General features: G+C 58.1%; 1 protein-coding gene across 5 annotated transcripts in view; it reads left to right on the top strand.

Annotated features, from left to right (window-relative positions):
• The first annotated feature begins 339 nt into the window (after positions 1-339).
• NFIC (nuclear factor I C) overlaps positions 340-26,454 on the top strand; it is a 110,559-nt gene continuing 84,444 nt past the window's right edge. The window contains exons 1-2 of one of the 5 annotated variants that reach the window (XM_024237688.3): positions 340-487; positions 22,260-22,791. In XM_024237688.3, the coding sequence (XP_024093456.1) occupies positions 485-487; positions 22,260-22,791 (535 nt within the window). In that variant the 5' untranslated portion in view covers positions 340-484. Of the gene's footprint in view, positions 488-7,254; positions 7,437-22,259; positions 22,792-26,454 lie in introns of those variants that run through there. The other 4 variants (XM_054539334.2, XM_024237691.3, XM_024237687.3 and 1 more) reach the window with 4 other exon arrangements.

Below are 26,454 nucleotides of genomic sequence, written 5' to 3' on the forward strand. Positions count from 1 at the left end.
TGTGTGTCCGTGGCTGAGTCGAGGAGGCCCGGCCCGCCGGTGTCCCCGAGTCGCCTGCGCGCGAGTGTGTGTGTGCGCGTGTGTGTGCGCGCGCGCCGCGGCGAAGGTGGATCCGCTCGCTCCGCAGCGAGCCCGGCCGGGGCCCCGCGACCTGCAGCCGCCGCCGCCACCGCCGCCGCCGCTCTCCGGGCCTCCCCTTGTGCGGGCCGGGCCGGGGATGGAGCCGCAGCCGGAGCCGCCGCAGCCGGAGCCGCGGCGCGGAGCAGCCTGAGGCGCGGGCGGCGCGCGGGACCGGGGGGAGGGCGGGCCGAGGGGAGGGTCCTGCGGGCCGGGGGGGCGGGCGCGGCGCGCCCCCTCCCTGGCGCGCTCGCTCCCTCCCCCGCGCGCCCTCCCTCGCCGCCTCCTCCCGCCGCCTGCGGCCCCCCCTCGCCGGGGACCGAGCGCGCTCGCTCAGGCGCCGGCCTCGCCTCCTCGCAGCAGCGCCATGGTACGTCGCCGCACCCACTTTCGTTTTCGCCCGGGGACTTTTTGGGGTGGTGCGTGGGCTCCGGGCGAAAGTTGCAAGATCTGGGGGGACAGGGGGCGGGGGCCGCCCGGAGGAGGGGCTCGAGGCGGGGACCCCCACTCGCCAGTCGCCACGGGACCCCTACCCACGATCCCCCCCCCGCACCCCGGCTGGGGGCGGAGCTGGCGCGCGGGGCGCCGCGGGAGACCCCAAATGGGGGGCCCCTCGCGGGCGCCGCGGAGTTGGCGGGGAGGGCGGGGCCCCCCGGAGAAGGCCCCCGCAACCTCAGGCCGGGCCCCCGCCCCCTCCCCGGGCCAGACCCCAGGCGGGAGGGCGCGGCCCTGGGCGCACGACCCCCGAGCGCGCGGTCCGTGGGGGAGCCCGGGCCAGGGAGGGGGCGCACGGCGGGACGGCGCGTGGGGCGGGGGTCGCGGCGGCCCCCGCGGGGTGCCCCGGCCCGGGCGAGCGCGGCGCGCCAGCTAGCGGAAAATGGCCGCTGCGGAGAGGGGCGGAGAGCGCGCCGCGGCCGCCGCCGGGCGCCTTGAACTTGGAGCCGGGCGGGCGGCCGCGCTCGGCGCCGCGCAGGAGCAGCCGCCCCGCCTGCCCTCGCACCGCCCCCCGCCCCGCCCCTTGGCAGACCCCGGCCCCGCTGCCGCGCGCGCGGGGTCCCCAGCTGGGAGGGACCCCCGGGTCTCGGCCCGGCGCGCCCCAGGCCCGGGAGCGGCGGTGCCTGCACTCGGGGTTCCGGTGTCCGGTCGACTGGCGTCGGTGTCGTGCGCACCTCGAGGGGTGCGTGGGAGCCCCTCCGCTCCGTAATGGGCCGGCATTGGCGTCTGGGGGAGCGTCTGGGGTGTGCGCGGCGGGGTGGTAGTGTACCTGCCTTGGGGCCGCGGGTCCCGGCGTGTCGGCTCCGCCGCTTTCTGTGTCCGCGTGTGTCTGCACATCCACGTGCTGGCATGTGTTGTGTTGTGAGCGCCGCCCGCATTGTGCAGCTGCGGGACACTTGTGTCTTTGGATAACTGGGCGACTGTGCGCGCGTCCCTGTGGGACGGTGTTGTGAAACTATGGCTGGGCTGCGTGTCCGCGGAGCCGCGTGTCCCTGGGTGACCGTGGGGTGTCCCCGTGTGGGTGTGTGGCGGTTGGGGGGGTCGCCAGGGAGTGGAGAACTGTCGAGTGGCCGCGTTCCAGGGGGCAGTTGGGTGCCGCTTGCTGTGTGCGAGTGACTGGCTCTGAGCGCCCCCCTAGGGAAGGGTCTGCCTTCCACTCCCGGCCTCGCCTCCCCCAGTTCCCTTTTTCGTGTAACTGGGGACTGCCTGGGCGGCGGAGGAAGAGCGCTCCCTCCACCTTTTCAAAACTCTGTCCCTTTATCTACCCCCTACGTCCCCTCCACTTCCCCCAGCCTTCGGGGGTCCCCCGTCTGCTTGGCTCGAGGGGGTCCTGGCTGGAGGTTCGGGCGCGAGGTGGCGCCGGGACGCGATCACTCGGCACGCAGACGTCGCTCGCCAGGGGTTGCGCTTGCGCGGGGACCTGCCCCGAGGGGGCGGGGCGGCAGGGGTTCCCCCCTCCCTGAGAGGTCGTGGAAATCCCGAGGGGTGGGTGGTTACAGCAGCACAGGGGTTAGGACGGGCCCGGGAGGTAGCCAAGGAGACCCCTATTATCCTATGCTGGAGAGAGCCTAGGGGCACTGGGACTGGTCCCGCAGTCCCGCCTCCAGCACTTGCCCCCAATGGACCAGAGGCCGTGGGCACAGAGAGCTGTTTTCTCACCTCCAGGGAAATCCCCGCCGCTCCCCACCCCCACCCCACCCCCAGTGCGTTTGATATAATTTTCTAAATATAAAAAGCCCAAGGCCAGGCTGGTCTCTCTCGCTTTCTTCTTGACATCCCATCATGGGGGGCTGTTTGGGATGTCAAGAAGGAGAGAAAACCCTCCCACAATGACACAGAGACCTCCCCCAACAATACTCAAGGTCATTCTCGGGTTGTCATCATCCCCCACACCCACTCCCAGCCTCAGACTCACAGTACTCTCCCTCCGCACTCCCGGAGGGACGGTTGGACGCCCTGGCCTTCAGCACACGGCATGGCCCTCTGTCCCCATTTTGGGTCCTGTGCACAGTGGGACACACGTGCATGCAGTCATAATTACACACACACACACACACACACGACACTCCCTCACGGTGCCTGTGTCTGCATGACTCTGCACACACAACCACACAGAGACTCATAGGCCTGTCTAGAGACAGACGTCACACACACAGGCGTGCACAGACACACACGGGCAGACGCACTCATAGACACAAACACCGCACTTGCGGAGAGGTAGACAACCACATCTCACCCTCCTGCCCTTCCCTGTCCCCACCGCGTTTCTGCAGGGCTGAGAGCCTAGCCCTGGGCAGAGCTGGTGCAGGAGGAGCAGGGAAGTGGCGTGCTGTGTGTCATTGTGATGGTGCGTATGTGACTCTGTGTGTGCCTGTATGGGAATACCAGGGGGGTTCCACTTGTGGGTGTGTGTGTGCTTGTAAGAGTGTGTGGTTTTGTGTGGAGTGTGTGTGTGATTGTGGACGAGTGCCCACGTATTTGTGGTTGTGTCTGCACTTGTGTGGGGGCAGCTATGTCCATGTGTTGTGCTTGTAAAGAAGCATCCTGTGGGGAGTTGGGAGGGTGTGTTTGTGGCTGTGTGTGTGCCATGTGGGTCGGTGTGTGTGTGTGTGTCTCTGCTCACCCCTCTTTGAGGAGGTATTTGAGGTCAGGTGTGGGGAAGGCTGTGATGATATATGGGTCTGTTTTTGTGTGAGTCTGTGCATGTATTTGTGTCTTTGAGTGTGTATGTAGCTGTGTGTCGTGTGGAGTCTGTGTCTGCAGCTGTTTGAGTCTGCACGATGTGTGTCTGTGTGTCTCTGTAGGTTGTAGTGTGTGGTGTGTGTGTCTACCTGTACCAGCCTCAACGGCCTGTCTGACCTTTGACTACTCGACTTTAACATCCCTTTCTACAGCCTCAGTTTCTCATCTGTAAAATGGGACCACATGGGACCCTTGCAAGGTTCCTGGGGAGCTGGCATTGTGAGCCCCTTGCTGAGCAGGTGCGGGGCTAGGGGAGGCTGACTGCACACTGCACTGCTGTATAATCATGCCCTTTATTATCTGGCTGTGGTGGCTGTGGGGTCACCATGGGGGGCTGGGGGTTCCTGTCTACCCTGCCTGAGCTGCTCTGTGAATTGCATTCAACTTTTTAAGTTTTCCTTTAATTACTGAAGCCATTAGTGATCATATGAAGAGGATACAACTGTATCCAGAGGAAAAAAATCCGACCTTTCTGATCACCCCCATTCCTGGGTGGAACCCCACTCCAGAATGTTACCATCTATATAGTTGGAGCATTTGCAGGAGTGAGAGATACACATTCTTATAGAGGATACATGTGCATATGTGTATATTTCCATAAAGGATGTACTTGTGGAAATACTTGTGTATTTCCATAAAGGAGATATATGTATATGTATGTGTGTGTGTGTGTATATATATATGTATTTTTTTTTTTTTTGAGACGGAGTTTTGCTCTGTTGCCCAGGCTGGAGTGCAATGGCATGATCCCAGCTCACTGCAACCTCCACCTCCCGGGTTCAAGCGAACCTCCAGCCTCAGCCTCCTGAGTAGCTGACATTACAGGCACCCTCGCCCATGCCCGGCTAATTTTTGTATTTTTAGTAGAGACGGGATTTTGCCACGTTGGCCAGGCTGGTTTTAAACTCCTGACCTCAAGTGATCTGCCTGCCTCGGCGTCCCAAAGTGTTGGGATTACAGGCGTGAGCCACTACACCCGGCCAAAGGAGATGTGTGTGTGTGTGTGTGTGTGTGTGCGTGCATCTGTGGGTATGTAAAGGATACTATGTATATTTTTATAAATACATGTGTACTCTTTAAAACCCTAAATGAGATCTTGAATTTCCTTGCTGGGTCTACAGCAGTGGGGTCGCAGCCAGGGGTGATTCTGTTCCCATGGGATACTTAGCCATGTCTAAGGACATGTGTGGTTGTCACGACTCGGGGGTGCCCCTGGCATGGAGTGGGTGGAGGCCATGGACTCTGCTCAGCACCCTGCAGTGCCCAGGACAGCCCCAACCCAGAGAGCGATCCAGCCCCAGTGTCCACAGTGCCAAGGGGGAGAGCTCTCCAGCTTCCTGTCCCCCCACTTGTCTCTTGGGGACATTATGAGTTGGGAGCCGCTGGTTTTACTCAGCTGCATAGTGTCCCGGCCTGTGCCGGGTTTACTATACCGGTTCCCCACAGATGGACAGCATGGCTGCCTCCAAATTGTGGGCATTAGTTTTATAGGTGGCAGTCAACTCTTTTGTGCTCCTGTATCTGGGACAGTTACAGAGATGCCGAAGAGTGAAATAACTGTAGAGAGAGTGCTTTGAAAAAAAAAAAAAAATGAGCCAGATTGTGCTGGAAAGTGCCAGGAGCTAAATCATGCACCCATCTTCTGGGCCCTCCACACGCAGGTCCAAATCTACCAATTGTCTTTTTAAAGAAACTACGATGTACAGTTCCCTGTTGTAACCACGAGCAGGTATTTGCTGACTTGCCTACAACCTTGGAGGGTTATGAGCTGGCGTCGCCCCATTTCACGGAGGGAGAGCCGAGGTGCAGAGAGATGAAGCTGCTGGCTGGAGGAGACATAGACCCAAGCAGGGACCCTGCACTGCAATTTAGGGAACCAACTGTGTGTGCTGCGGGGGGCCCTTCCCACCCAAACTGGGATATACGCTGCTGTTCGTACACTTGCAGAAGCTTCTCCCTGCAGCTACCACCACCAATAATATTCACACACCCTTCCCACATGCTATGTAAAGACTCCAACCTTCCCCACCTTCCAAGATGCGTCCTGTTACCATAGTCATTTTACAGAAGAGGACACCGAGGTTCCAAGAGGGGCAGTCTCTGCTCTCTAAACTTCACCTTCCAAAGGATTCTAAGCTGCTGAATGAAGGTTGCAGGCAGGGTGGTCTGTACAGGGGAGGGAGGGTGGAAGGCTCGGGGTCTGGAAGTCTAGGAGGATTGTCTGAAGTCAACTGCAACTTTTAAATGTCTGTGAATTTTAGATTTCACCCTATATGTGTCCCTAGCGTGTTTTAATAAAATATTGCTTCACGTTATATTAGTATGTGGATTTCCAGATACACTTCTTACCATTTAATTCAAATGTTCCCCACAGCTGCACAGTGGGTTTAAAACACACAGACACACACGCACATTTATGGAGCGTTTGCGATGTACTAAGCACTGTTTGAATAATGTCACCGTGATGCAGAGAGGAGCCTGTGGGGGGCCTAGGGAACCTACGCTCCAGGAATTCTGCTCCCTCCTAGTTTACCTGTCAGGCCCTGGGCAAGTGGCTTCCGTTCTCTGGGCCTCAGTTTCCTCTCCTGTAACGCCTGAGGATAATGGGTGCTGGTATCTTCTGTGCCCCTGGGCCTGGGGCACCTGCCCCATCTTGGTGAGAGGGTATCATTTGTCCTTGGGAAGCTCAGAGAGATGAGGTGAAATGGCCAAGCTTTCTAAGAATGTGTCTTTAGTGGACATTTGACCGAAGGTCAAGGCTCTGCTAAGGTCATTGTCCTTATCCCCAGCAATCCCACAGGATGGGCACCTTTAAGCCACTTTATAAGGGAGAACCTTTCGGGTGGGAATGAGAAACACAGCAGCCTCTGAGCTAGCCTGGGAGGATCCAGGGAGTGAACCGGGGGAGGGTTGGGGCCCTGTCATCAGATGCCCTGGGGGCTCAGACGGAGGCAGGCCAGGTCTCTGCCCTGTTATTCTAGAAGGAGAACAGAATGTGGGCTCCGGGGCCAGATGGCCTGGCTCCAAGCCACACTTGCCATACCTCAGTCTTGAGATCTGTGAAAAGGGCACACCCCTGAGGCAGGTGGAAATTATTGGATACCCAGGGGGAGGCTGCAAGGGTTTATCTGGCCAGCTGGAGATCCCGCCTGGACGCTGTCCTCCTGGGGTGCTGGAGAGACACTCAGGCGAGGCCACCCCGCCCCTGCCCCTTGGGTGCTGGGTGAAGAGAGCAAATTCTGGAGCCTCCCGTGTTAGCCTGGGCCCTTCTGGCCAAGGAAGGGACGGCTGCACACAAGCCCCTGTAGCTGGGGACCCGCAGCCCCTGCCTGGCTCTGGGGGGAGAAGGGAGCCAGGGTGCTGTGGGACCAGCTCACCGTGCACCCAGGGTCGTACATCTTTAAGGGGAAAGAGGCGCGCTGGCCGGCCTCTGCGCACGTCACTTCTTCATTCCTTCCCTCCCCCCCCTCCGGCTCGTTCCTCCAACTTCCCGGCCAGCTCGGGGGTGATGGGGGGGGTGGGGAGGGGGGAGCCTTAAAAATCCACCTCTGGCCCCTCAATGTCCAGAAACAACCCAGTCCCCCCTCTCCGCTTGATCCGATTGGGGGTCACCCTGCAGTCCTGGGGTCCCGGTCTAGTGCCCTGGGGCATTGCGTAAATACGGGAGGGGGGGTCCTGAGACGTCGGGGGAGGCTCTCCTTTCTCGCTCGCGCCCTTTTTTCCCTCGTTTCTCTGAAAGTTGGGTGTTGAGAAGTGGGAGGTTCAGGGTGGGAGGGTGTCAGAGGGTAGAGAGAGAGACAGAGAGACAGAGACGGGGGAGAGAGGAAGAGAGAGAGAGAGAGACAGACGGAGGGAGAGAGGGACAGAGAGCGAGGCGGGTGGCGCGAGAGAGGGAGAGCAGGAGGAAGGAGGAGGGAGATCGAGGGAGGAGGCGGCGAGGAGAGCGCGCCGGCCGCGGGGCGGGGGGGGGGCGGGGGGGTGGTTTGGAAAAATGACTCAGTAAGTTCAGCGCGCCCGCTCCGGCCGGCCCTGCGCCTCCCGCCGCGCCCGGGATGTATTCGTCCCCGCTCTGCCTCACCCAGGTACGGTCCTCGCCCGGCCCCCGCCGGCGCCCCCGCGCCCCGTGCCCCGCGCCCCCGCATCCCAGCCCCGGAGTTTTGAAGCCGAAGGAGGCGGGACGAAAAAGGCGCGCGTCCCTCCCGCCATCCCTGCCCGGGATGCCCCCCGCGCCGAGGGCTGGGGTCCGGTGGGGGGATGGGCAAGCTGGGGCACCCCCCCACACACCCTTACCTACCGCGGACCCCCTACGCGGGACTCCCGCCCAGCCCCCCCACCCCCAACTCTCGGGACCTCTCCCGGATGTGGGGCTTGGTCTGCAGATTTGCGCCCCCCCCCCTACTCCGACGCACTCCGCACCCCCGCCTCGACACTCGGAAAGGTCGGGGTGGGGGCTGGCCCCCCTCCAGCAAGGGCTCTGCGGGAAGCCCCCCGCCTGCCTCTGAGAGGAATCTAGGGGGTCGTGATTGCACCCTGGGTCTCCCCAGCTGGAGAGAAAGGGTCCTCTCATGTCCCCCCACCAAGGTTGTGCGGGCCACCCTGGCCCTCGGCCGCCTTTCCCCCGTTATTGGCCCACGTGTGCATGGAGGGGGAGGGGGTAGGAGAAGTTGGAGGCCCAGGAGGGGGAAGGGTGCTCTGGCGGCCCGGCTGGGTCCCCCCCCCTTTGCAACCCCCCCAGCACCGTCCCGGTATTTTCGGTATTTTCGCTGCATCGATTCTGGATTCTGGATTCTGGAGCCGCTGCCGCCGGGAGGAGCGGGAGGCCCGGCGCTCCGGGTCTGGCCCGGGCACTGCGGCGCTGCGGACGCCCTCGCCAGCCCGGCACCTGCCCCTGCCCCCTCCCCCTCCCCCTCCCCCTCCCCCTCCCGTAGCCTCTCACCCCTGGCCGCACTCCCAGACTGCCCCGGGGCCGAGCCTTGTGCAATGGCCGAGGGGGTGTGTGGGGAGGGGGCGGCTCCCCCCGGGGACTCCTTCCAGCCCAGGCTCCCGGGGACCCCGAGGTCTGCAAGTTCCGTTTTCTAGACCGCTGCTTTCCTCCATACGCAGTGTTCTGGAGAGGTTCTGGAGAGGCTGGAGAGGTTCTGGCCTCAGTTTCCCCTGAAGTGACGTGCGGCTAAGGCCGGTTCTGGAGAGGGGGCAGTATGGCGGGCAAACTGTAAAGTCCTGGCACGTGGGGGGTGCGATTCCAGCGAGGGCCAGGCTCGTCTTAAGGAGCACTGTGTGGGGAGTATATGAGTCCCCGGCTTCCGCCCCAGGGCATGGTGCAGCAAGGGACCCCCCACGCCAGGCATGGTCCTTGGTAGGGTCTTTCTCACCGGCCCCCTGCAGCTGACAGGGAATGTGGGAGCTGGTGCTGAGGGGGTCTGAGGTCTGTCCTACCTGTGATCCCCTGAGTGACCTTGGGTAAGTCCCTGTCCCAGCCTCAGTTTCCCTTTCTGAGCAGCTTTGGGGAGGGGTTCCCAAAGAAAGCATCTCTTTGAAGTTCTCCAAGAACAACTAGGGTTTGAGTGGGCACGCTGTGTGACCTTGGGCAGGCTTTGAAGTCTCTGGGCTTATGGGGTGACTGAGGTGTCCCCGCTCTGTCCTCGCCAGCTGGAAGGAGCCATTTGGGAGGGCTGAGCGGAGGGGAGGCTGTTCCAGGCTGGGGAGGTTGGAAGGCTGCCTGTGCACCCTGGAATTCCCCCATCAGGGCTGGTTGGGAGACATCCTGGTTGCTGGGGAGGGTTGGGGGGTAGTAAGAACCCCAGTCCAGGCTTTGCCTCAGAGAATTGCTAACTCGGCCTCAGTTTCTCCAGGAACAGGGCAAGGACCAGCCAGGAGGGCTGTCTGTGGAAACCAAAAAACGGAGAGGCTAAAAACTAAAAACTATCCAGGGGTGCTGCGTGCAAGAGACAGAGAAGAGAAGACAGAGACGGGCAGAGAGACGGAGGCAGACAGCTCCCAGGCCAGGATGGGGACAGCGAGTCCCAAGTGCAGGGGGCTCCCTCCTCCCCTGTGATTCTCCCCTCTGCCCCGCCGTCCACCCCAGCCCTGGAGTGGAGCTGGGGACCCCCTTTCCAGTTTCTCTTCAGCCTGAATGTAATCCCCACTGCTCCCCCAAGGCCCAGCCTGGTCTGGGGTAGCCAGCGGGGCGGGCTGGGGGACTCAGAAGGACCCTGAGTGCCCCATGCAGGAGCCTCCCACCCAAGTCCTGGCTGTCTGACTCAGTTTCCCGAATCACGTCCCCTCCGTTTCTCTCATCTTGGTCTCTTTTTGTCTATCTTTATCTCTGTCTTTCTCTCTGTTTTGCTCTGACTCTGTGTGTGTGTGTCTGTTTCTCCCTGTCTCTCCATCTCTGTCTGTCCCTGCCTCTGTTTCACTCCCAGTCACTGTTGGTCTCTTTCTGTCTGTCTTTCTCATCCTCTGTCTCTCTGATGTCTCAGTCTCTCCCACTGTCTCTGTCTCTTCATGTCTATCTCACCATCCCTTTCTCCTCTTTGTCTCTGCACGTCTCTTTGATGTGTCTCTGTCTCTCTGTCTCTCCCTCCCTTTGCCCTCTTTGTGTGTCTCTCCGACCTGTCTCTGTCTGTTTCTCTGTCTCTGTCTCTCTGCCCCCTTCCTCTCTCTCTCTGTGTTTCTCTCCAATATGTCTGTCTCTTCATCTCTGTCTCACCTTCCCTTTCTCCTCTCTCTGTCTCTGCATGTCTCTCCTTACTCCTCTCTGTCTCTCTCTGTCTGTCTCTGTCTCTGGGCCTCCCTCTCCCCCTTTTCCCAGCTAATTTTACAACCTGAGCCCAACCGAAAATAGCTCTCTTTTAGCTGATCCGACCCGGATCCTTCTCGGGAGCCGAGGCTGGCGAGGGGTGGGGGGCATCTCGGTGCCAGCCCGCTCTGTGCCACCCGGGCCCGGCCCGCCGAGGGGGGAGTGGGCGCTGGCGGCCCTGGGGCATTCTGGGAGCCCCGGGCTGGGCTCGGCGGTGACTCAAGCGCTTTTTCACTTTTACTCTTAAGAGGAACTGTGTGGAGCCCGTGGCTCCCATAAATCCTGCCGGCGGGAAGGCCGGCCTCCCTGCGCCTGCTCTGGGCCTCCCTCCCTGCCTCCCTCCCGCCGGCGCCACCGCCACGTTAGTTATTCCGGGTTTGGGGCCAAGTGCCTCTTGGCCGCAGCGTGGCGGGTTCCCCGGGCCACCTCCATCCCGCCACCGGGTCCCTGCCTCATTCATTCATTCTTTCCTTTATTCCTTCGTCCCATGCCCTCTCGGAGTACAGTGTGCTTTGCTGCCATTTCTCCAGCAGGGTAACTGAGGCTGGGAGAGGCTGTCCTCCCACCCCAGACCCCCGACCTTTGTTGGATTTTCTAGATCTTCCTTAAGCATCTCCTGGGCCCTGGGGATAGGTGGGGGTGGGGGAGGCAGCAGGGCCCAGGCCCAGTGTAGGTTCTTAGAGGGAGCTTGGGGGGTGCCTACCAGGAGCAGGGGGCCTGCAGCCCCTCAGTACTGGGAGAGGGGCTAAAAGTCAGAGAGGGCCAGGGCCTGCCCGAGGTGGCACAGTGGGGCTGGCAGAGCTGGGGTTCAGGCCATTTTCCATCTGGCAGCTTGGGCAGGTGGGCGTTCTCTCCCCGTGTACCCCCCACCCGGGGCCTGGTGGCCTCTGATTCACTCTCTACAAGGCGCCACCACTCTCCCGGTGTATCTCCCTCTCGGTCTCTCTGTGCATCTCTCTCTGTTTCTCCCCCTCCTCTCACTGCGGCGGAGGTGCCTCTGCGCGCCAGGGCCAAGCGCCCTGTAAATCACCAAAGCTGGGATTCTGGCAGAGTCAGCGTTCTCCTCTCTCTCTCTCTCTCTCTCTCTCTGTCTCCCTCCCTTTCTCCCCCCATCTTGCTCGTTTCTCCTCTCTCCTTCTCTTTCTCTCTCCTCCTCTCTCCCCCTTCTCTCTCCCTCTCCTCTGTCTCCCTTTCTCTCTTTCCCTCTTCCTCTCTCTCTATCTCTCCCCGTCTCCCTTCTCTCCCTCTCTCCTTCTCTCTTCTCTCTCTCTGTCTCTCTCTTTCTCTCTCCCTACCTCCCTCTCTCTCTGTTCCTCTTCTTCTCTCTCTCTCTCTGTCTCTCTGAGCTGGTCTCCCTCCCTGTCTCACACCAAATGGATGGGAAACAGTGCCTAGGCTTCCTGCCCCGGCCACGGCCCACCCCCCACTCTCCTGCGTGTGTCCACACTGACCTCACCTGGGTGCCGGTCTGCGCTGCAACACACAGTGTGCCGGCACCCATGTCCTGACCAGGACACATCCATGACCACACACTGGGCGCACATGCGTGCACACTCCCTGACACCCACACGGACGAGGACACAGCTCTGCCTGCCTCGGATCTGCCCTGATGGGGATCACCAACACACAGACCTAGAGTGCCCCTCGGATCTGCCTGAAAATCTTGCTCAGGAGGCTCCAAACCCAATATAGTACCAGGTGTAGAGAAGGTGCCAAATAACTGCTATAGAGTGGTGCCAAATAAGTGCTGCTGTGCTTGTGATTGTTGCTAAACTAATTCCCCTCTTTCCTGACTCTGGTGGGTGACCTGCCCCCACCCCCGGACTGTTTCTTGCCCTGAAATGAAGTCAGCAGAAACCCCCACTTCCTCGGGGCTGCTCAGATTCAGGGAGGCAGCACAATTTTTTTTTTTTTTTTTTTTTTGAGGTAGAGTCTCGCTCTGTCGCCCAGGCTGGAGTGCAGCGGTGCGATCTTGGCTCACTGCAATCTCCAGGGAGGCAGGACATTTCTGAGGTCCACACTGCAGGGCTTGGTACTCAGTAGGTGCCCAATAAATACCTGTTGCGTGAATGAATGAATGAATGAATGAATGCTTTTAGTTGAGAGCCAGGACTTTGGTCTTCCCGAGCCTCCATTTCTCCGCCAACATAAAATAAGAAACATAATGGCACTTTCCTCAGAGATATCGAAGTACCTTAGTCCAACACCTGGTATACAGTAGGTGCCAAATAAGTGCTGCTGTGCTTGTGGTTGTTGCTAAACTAGTAATTGCATTGAACACCCCAGAGGCATTTTCCAATTTCCCTCCCTTCCCTCTGTGTGTATTTGCGCAGCGTAAGCCCAGCTTTGGGCTGGATGACAAGGACAGTGGTGACCTGGAAAGGCCCAGGCTCAGACCCCTCTCCACTGTGGCATTTCTGTTAGTCTTTCTTTTCTTTCTTTTTTCTTTCTCTCTCCTTCCTTCCTTCCCTCCCTCCCTCTTTTCTTCCTTTCTTCTCTTTCTCTCTCTCCCCCCCCCGCCCCAGAGTCTTGCACTGTAACCCAGGCTGGAGTGCAGTGGAGTGATCTCAGCTCACTGCAACCTCCGCCTCCTGGGTTCACGCGATTCTCCTACCTCAGCCTCCCAAGTAGCTGGAATTACAGGCACGCGCCACCACGCCCGGCTAACTTTTGTATTTTTAGTAGAGACGGGGTTTCGCCATGTTGGCCAGGCTGGTCTCAAACTCCTGACCTCAGGTGATCCACCTGCCTCAGCCTTCCAAAGTGCTGGGATTACAGGCATGAGCCACTGTGCCCGGCCTCTGTTAGTCTTTTCTCCCTGCCCAGCCCTGTCCAGGGTCTCCCTGAGTTTGACCCAGCCCTGTGTGGGTACCAGCCTTCCTTACACATGGGGGTGCATGGATGAGGGGGGTCCCAGAAGCAGAAGATGGGAGCATTGCTTCAGTGGTCTGGATGCTGGAGATGCTAACAGATCAAGGCTGTGCCCTTGTGGGACTGACAATCTAGGCCAGGTCGGAGGCGGGCAGGAAACAAGGTGACCAGGACTCCTTGAGGATGTGGCGTGCGACCGACCTCGGGGATCAAACAAGGGGAAGGGAACCACGTGGGACTCGGAGAGTGTGCACGGTGCAGACCAGGTGTCACTGGACGCTCTGGCCGGAGACTGTTTGCTCAAGAGGCCCAGGAGTGGGGGGTGGGGTGCCAGGAGGCGCAGGGACCAGTCCCAGCTCAGTTCCTTCCTGACTGTGTGACTTGGGTGGAAGATTTCATGCCTCAGTCTCCTCCTCGAGGTAGTGGGTACAATGATAGTGCCCACTTTCATAGTAGGCTTTTTTTTTGTTTGAAATGGAGTCTCGCTCTGTCGCCCAGGCTAGAGTACAGTAGCACAATCTGGGCTCACTGCAACCTCCGCCTCCCGGTTCAAGCGATTCTCCCGCCTCAGCTTCCCAAGTAGCTGGGATTGCAGGTGTGTGCCACCGCACCCGGCTAATTTTGGTGTTTTTAGTAGAGATGGGGTTTCACCATGTTGGCCAGGCTGGTCTTGAACTCCTGACCTCAGATGATCCGCCCGCCTCGGCCTCCCAAAATGCTGGGATTACAGGTGTGAGCCACCATGCCCAGCCCCCATTTCGTAGTAGACGTGATAGCTCAGCAAACGCTCAGCCTCTAAGAGGTACAGCCTCGCTCCCTGCCTCTCTCCTCCACCTCCAGGCCCCTCTGGCTCAGCCCTCATTGTCCTCCCAGAACATCAAGGCACAGAGGGAAGTAGGGGACCCAGGGTTCATTTTGCTGACTCACTGCCTTGGCAGAGAGTTTGAACCCTGTGGACTCAGTTTACCCAAATTCCTCACTGTGGCCCACAAAGCCCTGCCCAACCTGTCCTTGTCCCCTCCTCAACCCTCCCCTCCTCTCTCTTTCCCCCTTGCTCATTCTGCTCCAGCCACATGGGCCTCCTCGCTGTTCCTCTAACACGCCAGGTGTGGTCCTGCCCCAGGGCCTTTGCACGACCCATTTCTCCATCAGAAAAGCTCCTGGCCTGGAGTGCCATCTCTCAAGACTTTGTTCAGGTGTCTCCTCCTGCAAGAGACCTTCCTGGACCACCCCAAGCTAAAAAACACCCACCACCCCAGAGATTCTCTGGTCCCTCAAACTCTTAAATTTCTTCAGAGCCCTTTGCCCAACTTGACGTTTTATTACATATTTTGCTGATTTTAACCATCCGTCCCTGCCCCAGATCTGGATCCAGGTGAGGGCCGAGCCCAGGTCCCTGCCAAGTCCTCGGCACCGTGCCTGGGACCGGCATGCAGCAGGCACTCACTAAATGTTTGCTGAGCAACAGAATGAATCTTCTGTCTCTGGGAGCCATTCACATGTCCACAGGCTGTGATTCTCTGAGCCAGGGGAAGGAGCGGCCCAAGGTTAGAGCCTGACGCTGGTGCCTGATGGGCCTGGGATTGTCCGTGTGACCATGGACAAGTCATCCGACCTGGAGAAGACGGCATTAGAACTAGGGCTTTGAAGTATGCGTAGAAGTTTGGGATAAGTGCTAAGTAGGTAATGAGCTAGATTCTCATGAAGGATTGTTGAGTCACTTTTACTTGGAAACTTTTGGTTTGGAAATTGGAGTTTCATGTCCTGGTTTGCCGGCCTGGACTTTCAGGGTGTGAGGAGCACAGGGAGGTGAGTGAGGGGCGCCACCCAGTGCGTGCATGGTCATTCAGCAAAGGTCTTGGGTCCAGATGTCTCTCTCCCAGCTGCTGCTGCTCTCTTTGGCCAGTAAGTCCCAGTGGGCTAAGCTGGGGTTTCCAGGAAAGACCTGGCCTTGTTCCCCTTCTCCCCATCACCTTGCAAGGAATAAGGTCACCAGGCAAGCTCCCCTGTCTCCAGCAGGCTGCAATATTCCTTTCTGCCCATTGTACAGAATGAGAGACTGAGGCTTATCTGAGGTGATCTGTTCCCCAGCCATTCAGATGGTGAAAATAGACATTACTGTCACCCAGCCACCTTCTCCGACAGTGGGTGCCTCAACTCTGGGCCTCAGGATTGGAGACGGGGAGGTGATAGAACTGGATGGTCCTGGCTAGATCTGGGAAACCCTGGGTTGAGGAGAAAAGGCTGCTTGAAGGAGGGGACACTGGAGATAGGGCGTTGAGGGATGTATAGGAGTTTGTGAGGATTTTCAGTATCTAGCTTGTCTTGGTTATCTCTTTTGCCAGTTGGGCCTCTGAGGGCAGTAGGAGGTCCCTGGGGAAGAGGCCCTGGTTATTGCAGGTCATGTGGGACAAACAGAGTGACAGCCGGCCAACCGGGCCCTGCCTCTCACCTGGTCTGATCCCCTGGGGAGGACAAGGGAGGATGGGGCAGCAGGTCCATGACCCAGTTACAAGCTGTTTGTCTTCCTGCCTCTGTAACTAGCCGGGGTCACCACTGACGTGGGCGCCCACCCCTGCCCGCCTCCCTGGCACCTGTCCCCGGAAAGGGCACAGAGAAGGAGAGGAACATAGAGAAGGGAGGGGCAGTTAGGGAGGCAGAAGGGAACTCAGATCTAGGAGGGGCCAGATGAGAAAAGGAATTCAGAGGAGAGGGGAAGTGGGGAGGGGGAATTCAGAGAGAGAGGGGGGTTGGGGAGAGAAGGAGTTGGGGGGACAGTGATCCCTGCCCCCATCATGGATGCCCCTGTCCCTTCCAGCAGCCTCTTATCACAGCCCCAGTAAGCGCCAGAGCTTGGGTGGCAGCCACAGCCCCAGCTGGACACCATTGTCCGGGCCTCCTGCCCACCTGGCATCCCCTCCACAGGCAGGTCCTGCGCCTCTATGGATCCTCTCTGCCGCATCGCCCCCACCGCCCCCACTGCCCGGCTTCCCTGGCCAGACCATCTGGGCTCTGGTCCCAGCTCTGCTGACCGGCTGTGTGACCCTGGACAAACCGCTCCCCATCTCTGGGTCTCATCCAGTCAGGGGCAGGGACGAGACTGGACAGGGCCTGGGCCGGGCCCCCTCCACCTCCCCTTTGCCTTAGCAGGTTGGCTGGGGAAGCGGGGGCAGCGGAAAAGGGCCCTGAGGTCCGGTCCCCGCCGCAGCTGTTACGGTGACTCACGCTTTGGGGGACATTGGGGTGGGGGAGCTTCGCTGGTACAAGCTGACTCTGGTCTCACTGGGTGGGAGGCTATTTTCAGAGCCTCAGTAATAGGTGAAATCTGATGTCCCACCCCTCCCCCCCGAAGCACCTCACGGCCGGAGGTGGCCCAAGGGGACGTGGAGCACAGAGCAGGGAGGGTGATCTGGCAGCGGCTGCTCTGCCCATCCCGGCCTGGAAATGGGACCGAGTCCAGCCACATCCGCTGGCACACACAGTGGGAGTCCAGGGTCAACGTCTCCCTACCTTCCTGAGACCCCAATCTTACAGAGAACAGGCTGTTCTCAGAAAGGGACCCGTGGCCTTCCAGGGGGTCAGGGCCCTGGTTCTTATCCTCACACTGGCCCTGAGACCCTGTGGGACCTCAGCCAGGTCTCCGCCCCTCTCTGAGCCTTAGTTTCCATGCCACGGAACACGCAGCGGGGCCTCAGGCTGTTCCCTGCTTCCTGGAAGATTGTCTGCAATCAAAATGATCATTGCAGCAATCATGTCCATAGTAATGAAAATACCCCAGCGTCCTGGAGGGGCCAACGCAGGAGGATCGCTTGAGCCCAGGAATTCGAGACCAGCCTGGGCAACATAGCAAGACCCCCATCTCTACTAAAAGTACAAAAATTAGCTGGGCATGGTGGCGCACCTGGAATCCCAGCTACTCGGGAGGCTGAGACATGAGAATCGCCTGAACCCAGGAGGCAGAGGTTGCAGTGAGCTGAGATCATGCCACCGCCCTCCAGCCTGGGCAACAGTGTGAGACACTGTCTCAAAAAAAAAAAGGAAAGAAAGAAAATATCCCAGTGCCTTGGGAGGCCAAGGTGGGAGGATCACTTGAGCCCAGGAGTTTGAGAGCAGCCAGGGCAACATAGTGAGTGAGACTCCATCTCTGCAAAAATAAAAATTAGCCAGACATGGTGGTTTGCACCTGTAGTCCCAGCTACTGAGGAAGCTGATGTGGGAGAATTGCTTGAGTCCGGGAGTTCAGGGCCCAAGTGACCTAAGACACTGTACTCCAGTGAGACACCTTTTTTTTTTTTTGAGACGGAGTCTTGCTCTTGTTGCCCAGGCTGGAGTGCAATGGCATAACCTCGGCTCACTGCAACCTCTGCCTCCCTGGTTCAAGTGATTCTCCTGCCTTAGCCTCCCGAGTAGCTGAGATTATAGGCGCCTGCCACCATACCTGGCTAATTTTTTGTTATTTTTAGTAGAGATGGGGTTTCACCATGTTGGCCAGGCTGATCTCAAACTCCTGACCTCAGATGATCCACCCACCTCGGCCTCCCAAAGTGCTGGGATGACAGGCGTGAGCCACCACACCAGGCTGAGACCCCCATCTCTTTAAAAAAAAAAAAAAAAAAGGTAATAAAAATCGCAATAGCCCCAGCACTTTGGGAGGCCGAGGCGGGTGGATCTCGAGGTCAGGAGATTGAGACCATCCTGGCTAACACAGTGAACCCCCATCTCTACTAAAAAAAAAAAAATACAAAAAATTAGTCGGGCATGGTGGCGGGTGCCTGTAGTCCCAGCTATTCGGGAGGCTGAGGCAGGAGAATGGCGTGAACCCAGGAGGCGGAGTTTGCAGTGAGCTGAGATCGCATCACTGCACTCTAGCCTGGGTGACAGAGCGAGACTCTGTCTCAAAAAAAAAAAAAAAAAAAAATTCCAATAGCAATGTAAGTTGTAATGGTAACAATCATCTCATCATTAATAACAATGTAGTCCTTTGAAAGCTGGGGGGAGGAAAACAGCTTTCTGTGCTAGGAAGGGATCACCCCTGTCCGAAATGCCCAGCCCAGCCTGGTCAAGGCAGGGAGATGGAAAGGCAGTTTTGCTTCTCTTTCTCTTCTTGTTCCTTGAATTTATTCCACCTTGAGGCTGAGAAACCAGGTCCCAGATGTTTTTAATTTGTTTTATTTTATTTTTTATTTTTTTAGAGACAGGGTCTTACTCTATGCCCCAGGCTGGAGTGCAGTGGCACAATCACAGCTCACTGCAGCCTCGACCTCTGAGGCTCAAGTGATCCTCCCACCTCAGCCTCCTAAGCAGCTAGGACTACAGATGTGCACCACAGCAATTATGCCCAGCTAATTATTTTTGTAATTTTTAGTAGAGACGGGGTTTCGACATGTTGGCCAGGCTGCTCTCAAACTCTTGGGCTCAAGTGATCCGTCCACCTCGGCCTCCCAAGTAGCTGGGACTACAGGCGCACACCACAAAAATTATGCCCAGCTAATTTTTGTAATTTTTGTAAAGATAGGGTTTTGCCTGCTGGGCACAGTGGCTCACGCCTGTAATCCCAACACTTTGGGAGGCAGAGGCAGGTGGATCACCTGAGGTCAGGAGTTGAAGATCAGCCTGGCCAACATGGCGAAACCCCATCTCTACTAAAAATACAAAAATTAGCTGGGCATGATGGTGTGTGCCTGTAATAGTATGTGCCTGTAATCCCAGCTACTCAGGAGGCTGAGGCAGGAGAATCTCTTGAACCTGGGAGGCGGAGGTTGCAGTGAACCGAGATTGTGCCACTGCACTCCAGCCTGGGTGACAAGAGTGAAACTCTGTTTCCAAAAAAAAAAAAAAAGAGAGATGGGGTTTCGCCATGTTGCCCAGGCTGGGATTGAACTCCTGGGCTCAAGTGATCCACCCACCTCAGCCTCCCAAAGTTCTGGGATTATAGGCGTTAGCCATAGTCCCCAGCGGAGATCCCAAATGCTATGCAGACTCGGTTTCCCTTGCTGGAAAATAGGAAGAATGGGAGGGGCCTCCCCACACCCAGACAGGGAGCCAGGGGCCTCCCACTGCCCCACATTTCTCTCCAAGGGGGTGCTGTTATTTTCGTGGGGAGGTCAGATGAGTGCAGGTTCCAGTCCACCTCTGCCCCCCATGGCCGGGTTCCCCCTCAAGGCCTCAGTTTCCTCATCTGTAGCATGGGTGTTGTGACTGAGCTCAGACACCGGTTCATCATGATTTGGGAGTAGGTTGAAGTCCCAGCTCTGGCCCAGTCTCAGCGCCTTCCCAGCCCTCGGATTTTCCATCTCCAGGATGAGTCTGCAGGGAACGGGGTGGCCCCTCTCCCCAGCTCTGAACCTTCGTGGCTGAGCGTCTGCTTCTCTCGTCTCAGTTTCTGTATCAGCATAGTGGGTTCATGGAAAGGGGAAAGAAGGGAGAGGACTCTACCCAGGATCTCTCCTCCCTCTGATTAATCCTGGTGCACTTGGATCTCTTATCTTTTGATGCAGAAATCTCCCCACCCTTCCATCAGCCCCCAACCTCCAGGCGGGCCTAGTGTCTGCCTGTGGACCTCAGCCAAGCCTGTCTGTACATCTGCTCTATAGGAACAAGCTTTTGTAGTCAATTTTTGTTTTTTGTTTTCCCAAGACGGAGTCTTGCTCTGTCACCCAGGCTGGAGTACAGTGAAGCGATCTTGGCTCACTGCAACCTCCGCCTCCCGGGTTCAAGCAATTCTGCCTCAGCCTCCCAAGTAGCTGGGATCACAGTCATGCGCCACCACGCCTGGCTAATTTTTGCATTTTTAGTAGAGACAGAGTTTCACCATGTTGGCCAGGCTGGTCTTGAACTCCTGACTTCATCATCTGCCCGCCTCGGTCTCCCAAAGTGATAGGATTACAGGCATGCACCACCGCGCCCCACTGGATTTTTTTTTTTGAGACAGAGTCTCACTCTGTCGCCCAGGCTGGAATGTAGTGGCGAGCTCTCGGCTCACTGCAACCTCTGCCTCCTGGGTTCTCCTGCCTCAGCCTCCTGAGTAGCTGGGACTACAGGTGTGTGCCACCATGCCCAGCTAATTTTTGTATTTTTAGTAAAGATGGGGTTTCACTATGTTGGCCAGGCTGGTCTCAAACTCTTGACCTCAAGTGATCCGCCTGCCTCAGCCTCCCAAAGTGCTGGGATTACGGCGTGAGCCACTGTGCCCAGCCTCATTTTTTTTTCTTTCCTTTTTTTTGAGTTAGGGGTCTCACTTTGTCACCCGGGCTGGAGATCAATGGTACAACCTTGGCCCACTGCAGCCTTGATCTCCTGGGCTGAATTGATCTTCCCACCTCAGCCTCCCAAGTAGCTGGGACTACAGGCATGCATCACCACGCCTAGCTAAGTTTTGATTTTGTAGAAATGGGGCCTCGCTATGTCATCCAGGCTGGTCTTGAACTCCTGGGCTCAAGCATTCCACCCACTGTGGCCTCCCAAAGTGCTGGGATTACAGGTGTGAGCCACCATGCTTGGCCACTGACCCTAGTTTTTTTTTGTTTTGTTTCCTTTTTGGGGGGACGGAGTCTTGCTCTGTCGCCCAGGCTGGAGTGCAGTGGCGCAATCTCAGCTCACTGCAAGCTCCGCCTCCCAGGTTCACGCCAATCTCCTGCCTCAGCCTCCTGAGTAGCTGGGACTACAGGCGCCCACCACCACGCCCAGCTAATTTTTTTGTATTTTTTTAGTAGAGACGGGGTTTCACTGTGTTAGCCAGGATGGTCTCAATCTCCTGACCTTGTGATCTGCCTGCCTTGGCCTCCCAAAGTGCTGGGATTACAGGCGTGAGCAACCGTGCCCAGGCTTGTTCTTTTTTTTTTTTGAGACAGTGTTTCACTCTTGGCACCCAGGCTCCCAGGCTAGAGTGCAGTGGCGCAATCTCAGCTCACTGCAACCTCTGCCTCCCAGGTTCAAGCGATTCTCCTGTCTCAGCCTCCTGAGTAGCTGGGATTACAGGTGTGCTCCACTATGCCTGGCTACATTTTTTTGTATTTTTAGTAGGGACGGGATTTGCCATGTTGGCCGGGCTGGTCTCGAGCTCCTAACCTCGGGTGATCCACCTGCCTCGGCCTCCCAAAGTGCTAGGATTATAGGTGTGAGCCACCGCGCCCAGCCTTTTTTTTTTTTTTTTTTTTTTTTTCTGACAGTCTTGCTCTGTCGCCTAGGCTGGAGTGCAGTGGCGCCATCACAGCTCACTGCAGCATTAAACTCCTGGGCTCAAATGATCCTCCCACCTCAGCCTTCCAACTAGCTGCGACTACAGTTGCAAACTACCATGCCTGACTAATTTGTGTTTTTCTGGTTTTGTTTGTTCGTTTGTTTTGTAGTGATGGGGTTTTACCATATGGCTCAGACTGGTCTCAAACTTCTGGGCTCAAGAAATCCTCCCTCCTCGGCCTCCCAAAGTGCTGGGATTACAAGCGTGAGCCATTACACCCAGCCCAACCCTAGTTGCAATAGGCAGAGAATAGGTCCCTGACATCTTTGTTCTCCCAACCTCAGTTTTACCCGTCTGTACAATGGGTTGTCCATGAGCCTCCACCTGGCCCCCTTAGCTTGCTCCGTCTGCATGCTGGGGTTCAAGATAGGTCCTCCACGGCTGGGCATGGTGGCTCACACCTGTCATCCCAGCACTCGGGGAGGCCGAGAGCCAAGGCGGGCGGATCACGAGGTCAGGAGATCGAGACCATCCTGGCCAACACGGTGAAACCCCATCTCTCCTAAAAATACAAAAATGACCCGGGCGTGGTGGTGGGCACCTGTAATCCTAGCTACTCGGGAGGCTGAGGCAGGAGAATCGCTTGAACCCGGGAGGTGGAGGTCGCAGTGAGCCGAGGTTGCGCCAGTGCACTCCAGCCTTGGCGTTAAGAGCAAGACTATGTCTCAAAAAAAAAAAAAAAAAAAAAAAAAAAAAGATGGTCCTCCACAAACTTCCACCTTGATTTGTGCCTCTCACATAGTCCAAGTCTCAGTTTGCTCCTCTGGGCGATGGGTTCTTGCAGGTCCCTGATAAACTTCTCCTGGGTCCCCGGGGCCTTCTGTGTGCCTCCGGTGGCGTGCACGGGTCTGCAGCGACCCCCTGCCCACCTCTGCCGAGCCCCTCCCACTCTGCGGGTCTGTCCAGGGCCCCTCCGACCTCAGCCTTCGGGGCCGGGCAGTGGGTCCGCCCTCTGCGTCCCTGGCGCCCCTGACCTCTCGCCTCTCCGGCCTGCAGGATGAGTTCCACCCGTTCATCGAGGCCCTGCTGCCTCACGTCCGCGCCTTCGCCTACACCTGGTTCAACCTGCAGGCGCGGAAGCGCAAGTACTTCAAGAAGCACGAGAAGCGGATGTCGAAGGACGAGGAGCGTGCGGTCAAGGACGAGCTGCTGGGCGAGAAGCCCGAGGTCAAGCAGAAGTGGGCGTCGCGGCTGCTGGCCAAGCTGCGCAAGGACATCCGGCCCGAGTGCCGCGAGGACTTCGTGCTGAGCATCACCGGCAAGAAGGCGCCGGGCTGCGTGCTCTCCAACCCCGACCAGAAGGGCAAGATGCGGCGCATCGACTGTCTCCGGCAGGCGGACAAGGTGTGGCGGCTGGACCTCGTCATGGTCATCCTGTTCAAGGGCATCCCGCTGGAGAGCACCGACGGCGAGCGCCTGGTCAAGGCCGCGCAGTGCGGCCACCCGGTCCTGTGCGTGCAGCCGCACCACATCGGCGTGGCCGTCAAGGAGCTGGACCTCTACCTGGCCTACTTCGTGCGTGAGCGAGGTGAGGTGCGGCGGCCTGAGCGCAGCGGCCAGAGGGGAGGGTGTCTGATGGCGGTGACACGGGGCCAGGAGGGCCTGAGGGAGGAGGCCGGTGCGTGTAGGTGTGATGTGGTGGTCTGAGAGGGGAAGTGGGCCTTGGAGAGTGCCCAATGGGGGTGACACGGGGCAAGGAGCATCTGAGGGAGGAGGCTGCTGGGTATAGATGTGATGTGGTGGTCTAAGAGGGGAGGCGAGTCTAGGAGAATATCTAAAGTAGGTGATATGGCACAAGGAGAGTCTGAGAGAGGAGGCCAGCGCATATAGATGTGATGTGGTGGTCCAGGCGGGGCAGCAGGCCTGGGAGAGCATCTGATGGGGGTGACATGGTGCAAGGAGGGTCTGAGGGAGGAGGCTGGTGCGTGTAGATGTGACGTGGTGGTCCAAGCGGGGAGGCGGGCCTGGGAGAGCGTCTGACGGGGGGTGACATGGGGCAAGGAGGGTCTGAGGGAAGAAGCCAGCATGTGTAGATGTGATGTGGTGGTCTGAGGGGGGAGGCAGGCCTAGGAGAGCATCTAATGCGAGTGACATGGTGCAAGGAGCGTCTGAGGGAGGAGGCCAGTGCATGCAGGGCCCAGGGTGGCTGCTGATGGGATGTGGAGGTCAGATGGAGGAGGCAGGCCTAGCAGAGGTCTCAAGTGAGAGATGGTACAAGGAGGTTTTTTTGACGGAGGAGGCAGGTGGGCTGTGGCGCTCCAGTGGTAGAGGCAGGATCTCACCCTCACGTCTGAGGGAGGAGGCAGGAAGGCCCTTGAGGTCTCGGGGATGAGAATGTCCTAGATGGTCTTGGACGCAACGGACAGCCTTGCTGGGAGCAGGGGTGAGGAGAGGAGAGGGACAGGCCATCCCAGCCCTCCGAGGAGAGTCCGGAGAGTCCTGGCACCACTTTCTGTGAATGCTTGTTGGTTGATTGACTCTCAGACCATGCCAGCAGAGGCCTGATGAGCCTGGCCCTGCCATCGGGGTGTTTGCCGGTGGTCAAATGCCTGATGTTGAGACCAGCAAGCTTTGTGGGGGTGAGGAAATCCAAGGCGGCTTCCCAGAGGAGGTGCAGCTGAGCTCAGCTCTGCAGGATGGCCAGGCCACAGTGAACAAGGAGATGCCCCGGGGGCCTGGCAGGAGCGTGGAGGTGACAGGCCTGATGCCTGTGCCTCTGGTCCCGGTGCTAAGAGCAGGGTTGGTCCTGTAGCTTCTTGGCTGTGTGGCCCTCTTGGACTTCAGTTTCTCCTGCCTGCCAAATGGTGGAGATGATCAGAGTCCGTAGCTGGATGGGGCTATGGGAGGTTCCAGAAGATCATGCGTGTAGCCACGTGCGAGGTGTCAGCTGCATCCCAAGACTGGAGTGGGTGCACAGCACACCCCTGCCATGCCCATCCAGGCCGTGTCTGGAGCACGCATGAACCCCCACACACCCAGGGGCTGCCAGAGCACGTGGGACGGGTGTACACCAGACGCAGACCCACGCAGGTCACCAGCCCAGCCCCAGCCCAGGCAGCACTCTATAGAAACAGGCAATTGCACAGCCTGAGAGGGAGGGGCATTTGCCGGAACAAGGGGGACCCTGGGGCCAGACTGCGCATGCTCCAGACATAGCCCTTCTTTTCCCCAGCTGTATGGACACATCCCTTTTCTGTGCCTCAGTTTCCTCCTTGGTGCAATGGGAGGAACAGCCATGCCACCTTCTAGAGCTGGCACAAGGGTGAGACAGGGTCATGGGTTCCCAGGCTCTAGGGTGTGTGGAAGAAGAGCAGGGCAGAGTTACCCAGTGTTTTGTTTTGTTTTGTTTTTTCCCTGGAGACAGGGTCTCGCTCTGTCACCCTGGCCGGAGTGCAGTGGTGCGATCTCGGCTCACTGTAGCCTCGACCTCTCAGGCTCAAGCGATCCTCCTGCCTCACCTTCCCAAGTAGCTGGGACTACAGGTGCACACCACCACACCCAGCTAATATTTTATTATTATTATTATTTTTGTAGAGACAGGGTCTTGCTATGTTGCCCAGGCTGGCCTCAAACTCCTGGGCTCAAGCCATCCTCCCGCCTTGGCCTCCCAAAGTGTTAGGATTACAGCAGGCTACAGCCACTGCACCACACCAGTTACTCAGTCTTTTTTTTTTTTTTTTTTTTTTTTGGAGATGGAGTTTTGCCTGGTTGCCCTGGCTGGAGTGCAGTGACGCAATCTCGGCTCACTGCAATCTCCACCTCCCAGGTTCAAGCGATTCTCCTGCCTTTGCCTCCCCCAGTAGCTGGGATTACAGGTGCCTGCCACCATGCCTGGCTAATTTTTGTATTTTTAGTAGAGACGGGGTTTCACCATGTTGGCCATGCTGGTCTTGAACTCCTGAACTCAAATGATCCACTGGCCTCAGCCTCCCAAAGTGCTGGGATTACAGGCATGAGCCACCGCGCCCGGCAGTTACCCAGTCTTGATCTTGATTCTTTGACCTTGACTTTAGCGTCTCTCTCCTCCCCCACCCCCACTGATGAGCAACAAACCTGCTGGGGTTGACTGTGAGGGGGCACTGGGGACGGTGGGGGCAGAGAGGTGGGCCAGGCGACTGCCTGTTGGGAGCAGGGGCCACCGTGGGGACGGAGGTGCTCATTGTCACACAGGGCCAGACCTCTCTGCCACCACACATCTTCCTCACCCGGGGCCCCGCCCCCACCTCCTCCACGCTGAGCTGATACAATTTTGAAGCAGCTTTCTGCTGCAGTCAGCACAACCTCTGGGCGCCTCCCCACCCCCACCCGGCCCCTCCCGCCTCTACTCAGCAGGCAGGCCTGTGCCCCAGGTCAGGTTGGCCTCTCTGAGTGAAGGCTGCACCGTCCCTCGCCCCCAGCCTGCCCCCTTCATCCCCAAGGGAATCCCTGCTTCAATTGGCCCCAGCAGGCCACACCCTCCCCCAATTGGTCCCAGCAGGGCACACAGCCCCCCCAACCCTCCCACCTGCCACTGCGGGTGCTCCAGCTCCTCATGGGGGTAAGAGCTGGGCCTGGACTCCAACCCCAGCTCAGCTGCCCACCGGCTGGGTGATCTGGGGCCAGTCACTCACCCTCTCTCTGCTTCATTTCCTTGTCTATAAACTAGGGGGCTCAAAAATGGTTGCCTTGTGGGAAATGTCAAGTGCCCAGGGTGAGGGCTCAGTAAACCACCCACGAGGCATCGTGAAGACCAGGCACTAGGCACGGGGCTAGGGCCCTTGATGGTTATCGTTACCAACATTATCCTCTTCGGGACTGGTTTGTTTGTTTGTTATTGGTTTGGTTTGTTTTTTTGGGTTTTTTTTTTTTTGGTTTTTTTTTTTTTTTTTTTTTTTGAGGCAGACTCTTGCTCTGTCTCCCAGGCTAGAGTGCAATGACGCAATCTTGGCTCACTGCAACCTCTGCCTCCCGGATTCAAGCAATTCTCCCGCCTCAGTCTCCCGAGTAGCTGGGACTACACATGCCTACCACCACACCTGGCTAATTTTTGTATTTTTAGTACGGATGGGGTTTCGCCATGTTGGCCAGGCTGGTCTCCAGCTCCTAAGCTCAGGTGATCCACCCACCTCGGCCTCCCAAAGTGCTGGGATTACAGACGTGAGCCACTGCAACCGGCCTTGTTTTTTGTTTTTTGCAGAGATGGGATATCACT

The sequence above is a fragment of the Pongo abelii genome, chromosome 20 (assembly GCF_028885655.2).
Source record: "Pongo abelii isolate AG06213 chromosome 20, NHGRI_mPonAbe1-v2.0_pri, whole genome shotgun sequence".
In the NCBI taxonomy this organism is placed as follows: Eukaryota; Metazoa; Chordata; class Mammalia; order Primates; family Hominidae; genus Pongo; species Pongo abelii.